The 12,095-nt window shown below is 48.7% G+C and overlaps 6 protein-coding genes across 6 annotated transcripts; 4 read left to right on the forward strand and 2 right to left on the reverse strand.

Annotated features, from left to right (window-relative positions):
- Nucleotides 1–117: 117 nt before the first annotated feature.
- On the forward strand, nt 118–987 carry SERLADRAFT_439591 (uncharacterized protein; the record flags this gene model as incomplete). The annotated part of the gene is made up of 1 exon (XM_007320000.1): nt 118–987. The coding sequence occupies one exon, from the start codon at nt 118–120 to the stop codon at nt 985–987; it is 870 nt and encodes a 289-aa protein (XP_007320062.1).
- Nucleotides 988–4,349: 3,362 nt separating this feature from the next.
- SERLADRAFT_471273 (uncharacterized protein) lies at nt 4,350–5,887 on the forward strand (the record flags this gene model as incomplete). Its single annotated transcript, XM_007320001.1, has 3 exons — nt 4,350–4,520; nt 4,578–4,746; nt 4,804–5,887. The coding sequence occupies 3 exons, from the start codon at nt 4,490–4,492 to the stop codon at nt 5,711–5,713; spliced, it is 1,110 nt and encodes a 369-aa protein (XP_007320063.1).
- A 97-nt stretch (nt 5,888–5,984) lies between these two features.
- SERLADRAFT_439593 (uncharacterized protein) lies at nt 5,985–8,081 on the reverse strand (the record flags this gene model as incomplete). The annotated part of the gene is made up of 8 exons (XM_007320002.1): nt 5,985–6,101; nt 6,157–6,305; nt 6,367–6,567; nt 6,624–6,904; nt 6,966–6,999; nt 7,056–7,637; nt 7,687–7,852; nt 7,899–8,081. 8 exons carry the CDS (start codon nt 8,079–8,081, stop codon nt 5,985–5,987), a joined length of 1,713 nt encoding a protein of 570 aa, XP_007320064.1.
- Nucleotides 8,082–8,258: 177 nt separating this feature from the next.
- mox13 (putative monooxygenase) lies at nt 8,259–10,280 on the forward strand (the record flags this gene model as incomplete). Its single annotated transcript, XM_007320003.1, has 5 exons — nt 8,259–8,422; nt 8,485–8,551; nt 8,605–9,129; nt 9,179–9,329; nt 9,379–10,280. The coding sequence occupies 5 exons, from the start codon at nt 8,259–8,261 to the stop codon at nt 10,119–10,121; spliced, it is 1,650 nt and encodes a 549-aa protein (XP_007320065.1).
- An 88-nt stretch (nt 10,281–10,368) lies between these two features.
- Nucleotides 10,369–11,139, forward strand: SERLADRAFT_409379 (uncharacterized protein; the record flags this gene model as incomplete). Its single annotated transcript, XM_007320004.1, has 1 exon — nt 10,369–11,139. One exon carries the CDS (start codon nt 10,369–10,371, stop codon nt 11,137–11,139), a length of 771 nt encoding a protein of 256 aa, XP_007320066.1.
- Nucleotides 11,140–11,580: 441 nt separating this feature from the next.
- Nucleotides 11,581–12,049, reverse strand: SERLADRAFT_471281 (uncharacterized protein; the record flags this gene model as incomplete). Its single annotated transcript, XM_007320005.1, has 1 exon — nt 11,581–12,049. One exon carries the CDS (start codon nt 12,047–12,049, stop codon nt 11,780–11,782), a length of 270 nt encoding a protein of 89 aa, XP_007320067.1.
- Between the last annotated feature and the right edge of the window lie 46 nt (nt 12,050–12,095).

The following is a 12,095-nucleotide window of genomic DNA, read 5'->3' on the forward strand; positions in this document are numbered from 1 at the left end:
AAGCTGATCAAGGTATGATCTTGGCTTTATTCTGCATGTATGCTAAATTCTCTGGATATATTTACATCCTAGGTGTAGAGGATATATCTGAATAATTTGCCCCCTATGGTACTGAGAATGCTCATATCCTTCCAGAGTGGAGTTGATTCACCGAGTTATGGTGCTGCTATTGATGATGAGAGTGATAATGTTGATACTGAGAATGCTCATATCCTCCAGAGTGGAGTTGATTCACCAAGTCATGGTGCTGCTATTGATGATGAGAGTGATGATGCTGATAGCATCCAGGATAATGATCAAAGTGCTGGAGAGCAGGGTACATTGACATTCCCAGACTTGGAGTATGATATTCTGGATGATTCACCCAGCCATAATGCTGCTGTTGATGATGAGAGTGATGATGCTGATAGCAACCAGGATGATCCAGCCAGCTATGGTGCTGATGCTGACTTGGATGATGAGAATCCTCATATACTCCACAGTAATAGTACTGTTGCCAACTATCCTCCTATTCAAAGGGACCTGCAAGCAAAACTCTTAGATGGATACAAGTGTCCAGTTGTTCCCCCATCCTCTGTTTCAGAGCCAAGCAGCCTAACAGATTTAGAGATCCACAGCCTCAAACACTACATTGCATGGAAGAAATCAAATGGTACTGTCAAGGCACATGAACTGCATGCACAGGTATTACAACAAGCTACTCAGTTAGACATACTGTCACTATATGCTGTTCGCAAGCTGGCCAGATCTCTGGCCAAGGTTGAGCCTGTAAAGATTGATATGTGCCCAAGGAGCTGTATTGCATATACAGGGGACTTCAAGGACTTGAAACCTTGTCCTCACACTATAAAGGGCCGGATTGCATGTGGAGAGAAGCGCTACACTGCTGGATCTAAACCTAAGCCCAGAGCACAAATGCTATATGTATCTTTTATCTCAATCATTCAAGCAATGTTTGCAAACAAGCAATCATCACAACTCCTGTGATACAGAGATAGATACTTACAAGAAACACTAAAGTTACTTGCAGTTGGATCTCAAAGTTCTGGGGTGCAGGCTCAACCAAGATATTCTGACTTCCTCAGTGGAAGTGTTCATGAACATCACTACAAAAACATGGGGTTGTTTCAGGATGAACGTGACATTGCTTTTGCACTATCTACTGATGGTGCTCAGCTTACTATGAAGAAACAGTCTGATACTTGGATATTAATTCTGATATTGCTCAACCTCCCTCCAGAATTGAGGTACCTTTCTAACAATATCATATTAACTATGGCCATTCCAGGACCCCAAAGTCCAGGAAATATTGAATCATTTGTGTATCCCCTTTTTCAAGATGCAGCAAAATGCAGTCAAGGCATATGGATGTGGGATGCTATAAATTCCTCCTACTTCATAAACTGCATGTACATGTCTATGATACTGGGAGATATGTTAGGCTCAGCAAAATTAAATGGAATGGCTGGACATACTGCAAATTATGGTGATAGATTTGTTTTAATCAAAGGGGCCAGATCCAGTCTTGAAAAAGGTGCTAAGGCTCAGTACTATCCATTATCACCACCAGAAAACCAGAAGTATAACAGTGAGCGCCCCACATACAACCTGGACAATTTGCCAATGCATACTGAAGAGCACTATTGGAGTACAATCAATCAACTCAATGATACTACAGTCAAAAATCTTTGTGCTAAAATCACAAGAGAAACAGGAATTTCTCGCATGCCTCTAGCAGCAGCAAGCCCAGCATTTATTCATCCTTCTTTTTTCTCAATTGATCCTTTTCATTTACTTTTTGAGAATATTGTTGCATTTATATGGGATTTGTGGACAATCCATAGCTCACAATCTGAACCCATCCACCTCAGCACACAAAGGGCAGAAATGTTTGGTAAACTAGTTGCTTCAGGAATATCAACTCTGCCACCCTCTTTTTGTGGCCCAGTTTGTGATCCCCACTTGAAAAGGCAAAGTCATCACAAAATTTATGAGTGGATGGCATTATTGTATTGGTATATAATACCAATTGGCATTGAGCTAGGGATGAACTCCTCAGTGCTTCAGAACTTCTCCCATCTCATGGCTATAATTGAATTTGCTATGACTATCAAAGCAAGAAGCACTGAAGATTTGACTAATCTCCACCAGCTCATCAAAGTATTCTTAACTGATTTTGAAAGAATCTATGTTGGAATACATCCTGAGAAGATTTCAAGGTTTCGATTATGTATTTTCCAGTTGATCCATGTTCCTGTGCATATTGAGTGGTATGGATCACTTCGCCTTGGCTCTCAAGCTACTGTGGAAAGGACTATTGGAGAAATTGGGCACAAGATCCGTTCCAAAAAAGCACCTTTTGCAAATTTAGCTAATCTCATCTATGAGAAAGAAGTCATAAAAGCTCTCCTCTCCTACTACCCCGAATTGCAGACTGAGCTAGGAACCAAGAAAATGGCCTTATTTTTTTCCAAGGTTCCAATCAGAAAACGTGAATATAAACCTGGTCAAAGTTTTTTTATTCATATACAGGCTATCTTGTCCTGGAAGAAAAGTTCCTTTGATCCAAATATGCCGGTCACAAAGTGGGGGAAAATGCATGTGAGCAAAAAAAATGTCTTGAACACCCAGATAAGTGAACTACATGGACACCCTCCTTCAAGGTCACATTGTTACTTTTGTAAGGACCATTTCATTATTTTCTTATCTTTGCTATGTCTTGGTTCTCGAACGCTTTTCCCGTTACACCTCTGGCTCTAGGGCTAGAGGTATCCTTTGCCGTTCTACTTCTCATAGCCCTCACAGGCTTTCTTAACCATCGCTACCATTTTATATCACAGATCAGAGACTGGGTATCGCTCCCAACCAGCCAGCACACTGGGTAAGGACTGGTAGTAGACATCTCGCCAACCAGCTCCAAGCCCCGGTAAAGCCTGGTTATACTAATAAACACCTTATTCAGGATCGTACCTCATTATGAGGATACGGTTCCTGAACACGCGTGACAATCCTCTATTATTAGTACAAATCTCTCACCTGCTGATTAATCAAGTTAAAAGTCGTACAATAGTTACTCTCCCTTTTTCTTATTGGTCGATTGATTCCTCAGACCACTTTTCGTATATTCTCCTTTCGGTCTGAGGAACGAACAGTTCACTATATAAAGCCTTACCTATTCATGTATGGCTCCTTAGTTTTCTATTACTGAATTTACCCGCTTTACTCCTCAACAAGAACCTTTGAAGCTTACCTCTCAAAGTCCTCTACTCGCTATATTTACTAGCGTCTGTCGACCTCAAGCTCATTGAACCCCTTACTCCCTGCAAGTGCAGAAGGAGACAGGTTTCGTTTTTGTTATAGTTTATTGTTGCCTCACAACTTTGAAGGAAATGATGCAAATTTGGTCCCAATCTTTGGTGAAGCAATTGCATTCTATGAAATTGAAGGACTTGAAGGGAATACACAGCAATTTGTTGTATATCATCCCCTTGTGGATGTTCATTGTAATCTAAATGTGTGGAGAGGAAAATGGGCCAAAGATATTAAAGTTCTTCCTATTTCTTCTATAGTTGACATTGTTGGGATTTGGTGTTACAACAGTAGGGTATATGTGCTTCGAAAACATCCAGGGCTTGAGTGGCTGACTGAAGAAGAGCTTGAGAAACAGAAGGAAGGTACACAAGTTGAGGACTAGTAAGTAGAACCATTTGTACAAATGTTGTATTATAAATGTTATTTTGTCACAATTTATGCCATTGCTTTTCCTGAGTGTAAGTTCAAAGTAATGTGCAGCATTGAGACTTAGTGAATTCACATAAGGAGTAGCCTTTGCACCAAAATATGACTATGGTATGACTATACTTGACTGTACAACATTATATGTGACTACGTTTCAGTCTCAATTTCCAAGTTTATTTTCAATGTTGTCAACTCTGTGACTATGTGGGACTATGCTGGACTAGACTTTGACTTTGCGTGACTATGCTATGACTATCTGTGACTACACATGACTCTATGTGACTGAGCGTTTTTACTGAGGGTAACACTGTAAGTGATCTGAAGACTCACAGAGCCTAATAAGCAAATGTCTGATTCCAGGGAGAATGCAGACGAAAGGACACCTCTGTTACAACAAGCCCCCTTAACTCTTACTCGAAACAGCAAACCAGCGATACTTCCCGTGGTACGCCATATAGGCTCTCAAGGCTCCCATGACAGTCATTTCTCCGATCTCTATCCCTACTCGGACACACTAGAACCTGAATCGACGCGGGTTGCCTTCAATCTAGTCGTTCTACTTCATGTCTTTATTTCTGAACAAACCCAAGGAGGCACGAAAGGCGATATCTGGGATGAGTGGTCTCAACAAAAAGGTGCCGCGGACTCTGCAGGACAGTTGGGACATCGCATCCTACGCATCTGGGCCCAGTTTCTGGAAACCTACCGAAGTGCAAAGGATGTAGAAGCGTCGTTGTGGACTAAATTTCCTATGGAAGAAGGAAGTTCACTTTGTGTTTGCGGCATGTCTTGTCAACTGTTTGACAGCTTTTATAAGGAGCTGACACCGTTATACGTAGTTATCGATCTTCTGTGCGATCCACAAGCTCCCGAAGCACTCTTGTCGCATCCTATCATCGAGCTCAGCATCTTAAGGACTTGGAAATATGGCCTCTGTGCAGACTCACCATCTGCTACTTCTACATTCGAACGTCTGGTGCATCGCTTTAGGTCATTATCAACACCTAGGTTCGTGCAAATAATCATATTGTATTCGACGTACTTGCGACCCCAATTCATTTTCAGAGCAATACATCTGGTTGATCTGATCAGTAGAACAGCTTTCATCATCGTGCTTGCCCAGTATCTCCTCTATCCTCCAGCGATATTCTATATTTCCCTAGGTACTAGTGCTCAAGGCCCCCGAGAGGTCTTCCTTACCATCATGTCCGCTGCTCTTCTATTTCGTTCTCCGTCTATTCGTACTATACCCTCCCTTCTAATTTTCTTAGCCTTCATCTTAACCTTGCCCTCTGTCCCTTCTCCTGGTGACTCCTCATTTGCCATCATGCAGATGGCTTTCATATCCCATGTTCTCCTCCTCCTCCATTCCTCGGAAATACCTAGTCCCCTCTTCCTGTGCTTCATAAAGCAGAGCTTGCCAATGGCCACTCTCCTCTTCCACGGACTCACTCGGATATTCTTCCCTTTTGTCCTATTCTACCTCCCCGCTCTCATCATCTCCACCTTCCTCCTCTCCATTTCTCTGGCCGACACCTTCTTTGCGGGATACACCACTCTCTCCTTCCAGCCCACGCCCGTGGACACGCGGTTTGCCTTTTTTTGTTTATTTATCTTGGAACCGCTCTTGCTCATCGCATCGCTGGGGATGGCCGCCGCCACATTCCACTCCTCCGCCTCTTCAGCCAACGACCTGAAAGGATGGGACCGGTACTCCAAACCCATCGGTCTCACCGCGCGCAGAAGCCTCCTCCGCGCCGCCCGAAGCTACGCCGCCCCCTACACCTTTCCGCCCCCTCTCAATCTCGTCCACATCCTCGCCATCCGACTCCCGCGCGTCATGCTGTATCTCTTCGGGCAGGAACACTCGGTTGTCTATGCTGCGATGGGGTGGATGGAGAGGTGGCTTTGGGGGAGCTGTGTTGGCACGTTGGCGGTGCTGGTTTCGGGACTGTGGTTGTGGGGCCTGGTGTAGACGTGTTTGATGGTGGTAGGTTTGTGTTATCTTACCGTCGTGCAGCGTACTAGGTAGCGCGTCCCGTGGGATGTGCTTACCGCTTTCCCCGTCACTTGTAATTCTTCTGGGGGATCGTGAATGTAATTGAACTTGACACATGCCCAATCGATAATTCATTAAGCGTGTGCTAAACTCAACCATGTATTGGCGTCAAGTTAACAAGCCGAAATGATGGGTCATCGACCTCTTTCAATAAAGATGCTTCGTATTTTTCGCTTCCCCGTGTAACCTAAAATCGACCTTCTAAAGCAGCAAAGCATGTGCGTAGGATTATATCAATATGAAGTAATACAACTGCGGCTTCGCTCGACTCGGGCGAACTATCTGCGGTTGCGTATTCTACGATCTCTGCAAAATAAAAAAAATAGCGGATCTCCAAGATGTTCCAATGACCAAGCGACTGAATTGCAAGCCCCCAAGAATGCCGCAAACTGAAGCGTTGAGCCCAAACGCAGTTCCAAGGTATCATCGTCGTTCATCTCGTCGCACCCGAGAGAAACCGTGCAGGCTTCAAGAGCTGCATCGCGAGCCCACACACCAAGAGGAGCGCCTGATAGAAGAGACCGTTAAAAAAGCCACGCAAAAAATAAATAGAAGACTGACAGCTGAACACCACCACACGACTTCAGGAGAACTGCCCAGCGTGAGATTGTATATTCCAAAGAGAATTGGACTGCGCAGAGCGAGAACGGCGGATTCGATGATGGAGAGTGCGGCGAGGACTCGGCCGAGCTCTGAAGGTGGGCTTGCGAGCGTCGTGAGCGTCTGGAGCGAGGGTACGGCTGGTGCGCCCAAGGAACCGATCGCCACAGCTACGTGAATTTATATCGAGTTAGACGCCGCCGAAAAGATCAAATTTTCGACTCACCTATAGATACTTGAGTAGGCGACTTGCTCACTGAGACCAAGAGCATGCCCAAGGTATCGATGAGGAAGCAGACGCGACAAATTAACAATTCTTGCTTTGCAGACAGTTTTCGGGCCTTTTGAGCGCGCAAAGTGTCTTCGATAGATACATCCGCAGACGGCGCATTCGACGCGTCAGCGTTCGCATCGTTAGATACTTCAGCCCTAGGGCTATCTTCCGTCGACTCCCGGGTGCCAAACAACGGTTCGGATTGGGCGACATCCAATTGGACAGAATCCTCACTAACCACGCGACGATAGAGTACCTTGACGAGGGGCAGGATGCAGAGGACGGAAAAGGCACGTGAGACGGACATTGTCGCGGAAATCACACCAGCCTGTACACACAGCGATACGCTCAGTCAGCGCCAGTCAGCAGCGGATAGCAGAGTACTTGCCTCGCTGGGAATCAAGCCAAACATGCGGTCAGACCATACTATGAGGACGATGAAGGCACCAGTAGCAAGCATCATCATAAAGTCTACCAAGCCGAGGAGGCGGAGGGTGGGTTTTGAGGCGATGATGTAGAGGGGCTCGAGGAGTAGCTTTGCGGCACGTTCTGAGACTGCCTTTACTGCGGAGGATATGCGCGTTGTGGTGGTGGATTGAGAAGGTAATTGAGGAGCAACTGGCTGTGTGGTATGTACATGTTCGAGGACGCGGTGTTCCTTCTTTGGCTCACGTATGACGATGGTGAGATAGAGGAGATGGATGATCCAGGCGGCTAAACCGACGCTGAAAGTGGCAACATAATGGCCGCCATCTACGAGTACGCCACTGATCAAGGGAGCGACTGCGGCTGCGGCCATGGACATGACGAGGATGAGACCGAGGTAGAAGGAACGGTTTTGCACGGAAGAGTTTTCTGCTATGATTGCCATTTCAGCTGCCTTCATGACAGAGTAGCTTCCACCGAGGCCCTTTATGACTGCGGCAAAGTATATGAAAATGGGGCGCCTCAAGGGAGCGAAGCCAGCTGAAAAGGGGGTGAAAAGGGGAATGATGAGAGAAGAGAGAGAGCGTACCACAGAGAAGCAGCCAAATTTCACCGAGAGTGGTGATGGCAGCTGCGATGGCAATGACGAGTTTCCTACTCTTTGCGTCTGATAGCCTTGCGTATGGACTGGATACGAGGATTGCTAGGAGACTGAGGAGGCCCATGTAGATTGCGAGATCAGTGGTGTATTTTTTCTGGGAGAAAGATGAGACTAGTTGGTTGAGGACGGGAGAGACATACTTGGACAGCGGGGAGTCGACATATGTCGTCGTTGTGATCATAGTCTGGAAGAGAGATCTGGAGACGGTACTCGTCGCATCTGATCTGGCGAAAGAGATATGTGCCGGGTAGCTCGAAGAGCTCGATGGAGAACGCCTGGAGAAAGACAAGGGGAAGGATGAGGAGTGGGTTTTGGGTGGCCATGGTGGACGGGCGAGAGCATGAGGGACAGTAGATGTACGTGAACAGACAAGGCTAGCCAAATGGGGAATGACGTAATGAATTGTCGGAAGTAAAGAATCGACGTTCGATCGGATCTGGCTTGTTCGGGTGCGAGAGTGTTCTTAAAGGTTGGTCGATGTGGCTGAGTGGAGACACGGGATGATCTCACGCCAGCTGGCCACCGCTGCACTCGCTGCCGTTCTGCTGCGGTCTCTTGCTGTGCTGCTCAAGAAGTATGTGCTCGATCCCCTGCGCGATCCCCTCGCTCGCCTTCAGCGTCCCCGTGCTGCTTGGTTCCAAGGTCAATTCCGATTACTCACAGAGTTCGTCTCTCCCCTTCCTCCCATCTGTCCACCTAACAGCCAGTCTCTAGTCCGGCTCACAGCGCTCGACTCCTCGACAACTGGAAAAAGCTCTATGGTCCCACCTTTGTCTACCAAAAGTCAGGTCGCGTGCGTCTACTCTCTCTTCCCCCCTCTCTCTCTCCTCCTCACCTCTCCATCAGCATGACCTTCGTCTCATCACCCTCGACTTCACCGCTGTCTCTCATGTCCTCACCGAACCCTCCCTGTTCGGAAAGCCCGACTTGAACCGTTCCCTCTTCGCACACCCAGACGTCGTTCACCCCAGCTTCACCAACTTTGCGTCCCCCATGCTCAACCGCAAACTCATCACTCCCGCCTTCTCAGGAAGATCCCTCATGGCCATGTCTTCCATCTTCTTCCAGCGCGCAGAGGACCTCCGTGACTCTTGGCTCGCTGACATAGACCGTTCCCCAACAGCTGCACACGGTACTATGACCCTCGACGTCATACCCCCCATCATTCAGACCACTTTCGAAGTCGTCAGCAACGCCTGCTTTGACACCCAGTCAAATCGCGGCGACAACTCAGAAAACGGAAAGTCCGACGCTGCAGACCATCAGAAACTCTTCCGTGCCCTTCATCACTTGGCAGAACCCATCTCTACAGACCACCTCACTTGGCGTCGCAGGTTCACCTCCCTCATCCCCAACGGTGACCTCCTCTTCGTAAGTCTTTCACTTCTCCATTCTTAACCATCTCAACTCCCATTTACAGCCCTCAGACGCCATCAATCTCATGAACTCCATGCTCGAGGATGTCGCTGAAATCGGCCTCAAGCTCATCCAAAGCAAAAAACAGGCCATCATCGCTGAAGCAAACGCAGGCATGGGAGAATCACAGGTCAAACCTTTGTTAAATCTCCTAGGTCAGTACACTCCTCTTCCCCTCAACTCAAATGCTTATTCTCTACATAGTCAAATCAAACATGGCAGCAGAACCTACTAAACGCTTGTCCGAGCTTGAAATTCTCGACCAGGTCGGAGGTATCATGATCGCAGGCGGTGACACCGTCGGCGTCGCTCTCTCATGGACCCTCCACCTTCTGTCCATTCACCCAGAGATACAATCCCAACTGCGCGAACAGCTACTTGACATCCCTCACAACGCATCCGAAGTTAGCTTACTCAACACCCTCAGCGAGGTTCCCCTCCTCGACGCCGTCCTCAAAGAAGCGCTTCGCGTGTGTCCCCCCGTACACGGGTTAGTCCGCGGTGCCCTCGAGGATACCATGATCCCTCTTAGCGAACCTATCATGGTAGGCGGCAAGGAAACGAGACACGTCGAGATCCGCAAGGGTTCCGTCGTCCACATCCCCATCGAGGGTCTCAACTTGAGCGAAGACCTCTGGGGCCCAGACGCCGCCGAGTTCAGGCCCCAGCGTTGGCTAGACTGCGCGGGCGCAAGTCCGATGGTGGGCGGTATGAGAAATCCGGGTCTGGAAAGGGTGATGAGCTTCTCGTTTGGTGCGTTCGCGTGCCAGGGATACCGTATGGCGATGCACGAAGCGAAAGTCGTGCTTGATGTCCTCCTTCGCGCCTTTGTCTTCCGTCCGGCGGAAGGTATCGAGATTGGAAAGTGCCAGACGCTGTTTACGATGCCCAATGTGACCGGAACGCAGGGTCCGCGGTTACCGCTGGTGGTGGAGAAGTACGAGTGATGGACAAAAGCACTCGCCGTCTTCGCGACGGGAAGCGAGGAGGTTAGAGCGAGGGCCAGATGGCTTGTTAATTACCCAAGTCGGAGCCATACTGTTGTTATGGGCAGTGTTAATATAAGATTTAGATTTAGTGCTCAGAATCTTGGAGTTAATATTTTTCCACATTTGAGACAATTATAATGCATGGGGTGTGACTCTTGCATAAGAGCACCCACCTCCACTTTCAACTTGCAAATCAAAATCCATCATGTCTTTCATGCCCATCTCTGATGCAGACACGACGCCGCTCGTGCTCATCCACGACATCTCAGGCTCGATATTCCCCTACGCGTCTCTAAGCATGCTCCCCCCACTCGAAAAGCACACCATCTCGGGCATCTCCGCCGCCCCCTTCCAAAAGCCCGACTCCATTCACGCCTGGGCACACACCTACGCCGCGCTCATCGCCGACAGCCTCCCACCCCCGCCATCATCATCAACGTCCACGACCGCAACAAAACCCACTGGCAGCCCCCGCACGCAAGTCGTCCTAGGCGGCTGGTCACTCGGGGGCCTGCTCGCAGCCGAGATCGCGCGCATATTCGAGGGAACGCAGGAATACGCGCACATCGCCGTGCTCGGCGTCGTCCTGCTCGACTCGCACGCGCCATGGCACGTCCACACGCGAGACATGACATCGGGGGCGCAGAACGCGGCGGCCAATGGCTCCGAGCTGCTCGCGAACGGAACGCCCTACCTCTCGCCGGGGGATATCCAGGCCGTGTACGCCCTGCTGGCGCGGAGCACGCGTGCGGAGTGGCCGGGCCTAGACGGCGTGCGCTGTCCGTACTGGCTAATCACGCCGACGCAGGACGGCGCGAATGGGATGGAGGAGTGGTTTGGGGAGGACAGGGCGGGAGAGGTGGTGAGGATTGCGGAGGGCGAGGAGGGGTGCGATCATTTTTCGATGATGGAGGATGACTGGATCGAGCAGGTGGGCGAGGCGCTTGCGAAGGTGTTGGATAAGGTCGTGCTGTGAAAACATTATGATGTGCTTTAACATCCACTTTGTATGTACTGAAACTCTATCAGTCCAAGGTCTTTGCTCATGTAGACGATAACGTTCTGTATAGATGACCATCTGTCTCGCACAAAAAACAAGTTTGGATAAAATAAGTTATGGGCAAAGAAATCTCATTACTAGTATGATTAGTCTAATCTGGTGCTATTCTTGTTAACGGATCCGGAGATTTCAAGGCTTTAGTCCTGGAGCTCGAGGCTCACCTGTCCATATCGTGTCCATAGAGCAAGATAAATTACATTCCTTGTCACATTCCAGAAGATATACCGATACAAGTGTACCTTTTCTAGAGCCAGGATCAGGTGCTGTGCATGTTTGATCGGAGGAGGAATAACACCGTTTCAATTGATTAGGTGACTCTTCATGGAATCACAGAGCTTTCAAGTTCCCCGTCTCGTCATCCCAGCTTCGCCGCGGCAGCGCCTGAATAATTAAATGTAGAAGCTACCTGGTGCAGCGTACTCGCCGCTTTTGCTCATCCATCATAACTCGGGTTTCCCCCTCTTAGATTCTACGCGTGTTCAAACCCGATAACCCACAGCCGTCACCACCAGCCTCCCACACGCACATACGTATCCCAAGTCAATCTTACGTGGAGTCATCTACTCGCGGCAGAGATTGCGGACACAATCGAAGCGGTGGGCAAGTTCATGCATATCGCAGTACCCGGCATCATACTCTTCACATGCTCCATGGCACGTCCACTCGCCAAGTAGATCCGAGTTGCTCGCGAAGGGAGGAGCTCGATAGTTTCTCGTACCAGCCAAATCAGTAACATGCTGGCGTGGACCACACGTGCAGTGGGGCAGGGGGTGGGCGAGGCCCTTGCAAACGTCATGTTGCATGAGATTGCACTCAAGAACGACATGTACCCAATCTTATACGTATGTACTGTCAATTCCTCCGTAGCGCTT

Source organism: Serpula lacrymans (assembly GCF_000218685.1).
Source record: "Serpula lacrymans var. lacrymans S7.9 unplaced genomic scaffold SERLAscaffold_9, whole genome shotgun sequence".
In the NCBI taxonomy this organism is placed as follows: domain Eukaryota; kingdom Fungi; phylum Basidiomycota; class Agaricomycetes; order Boletales; family Serpulaceae; genus Serpula; species Serpula lacrymans.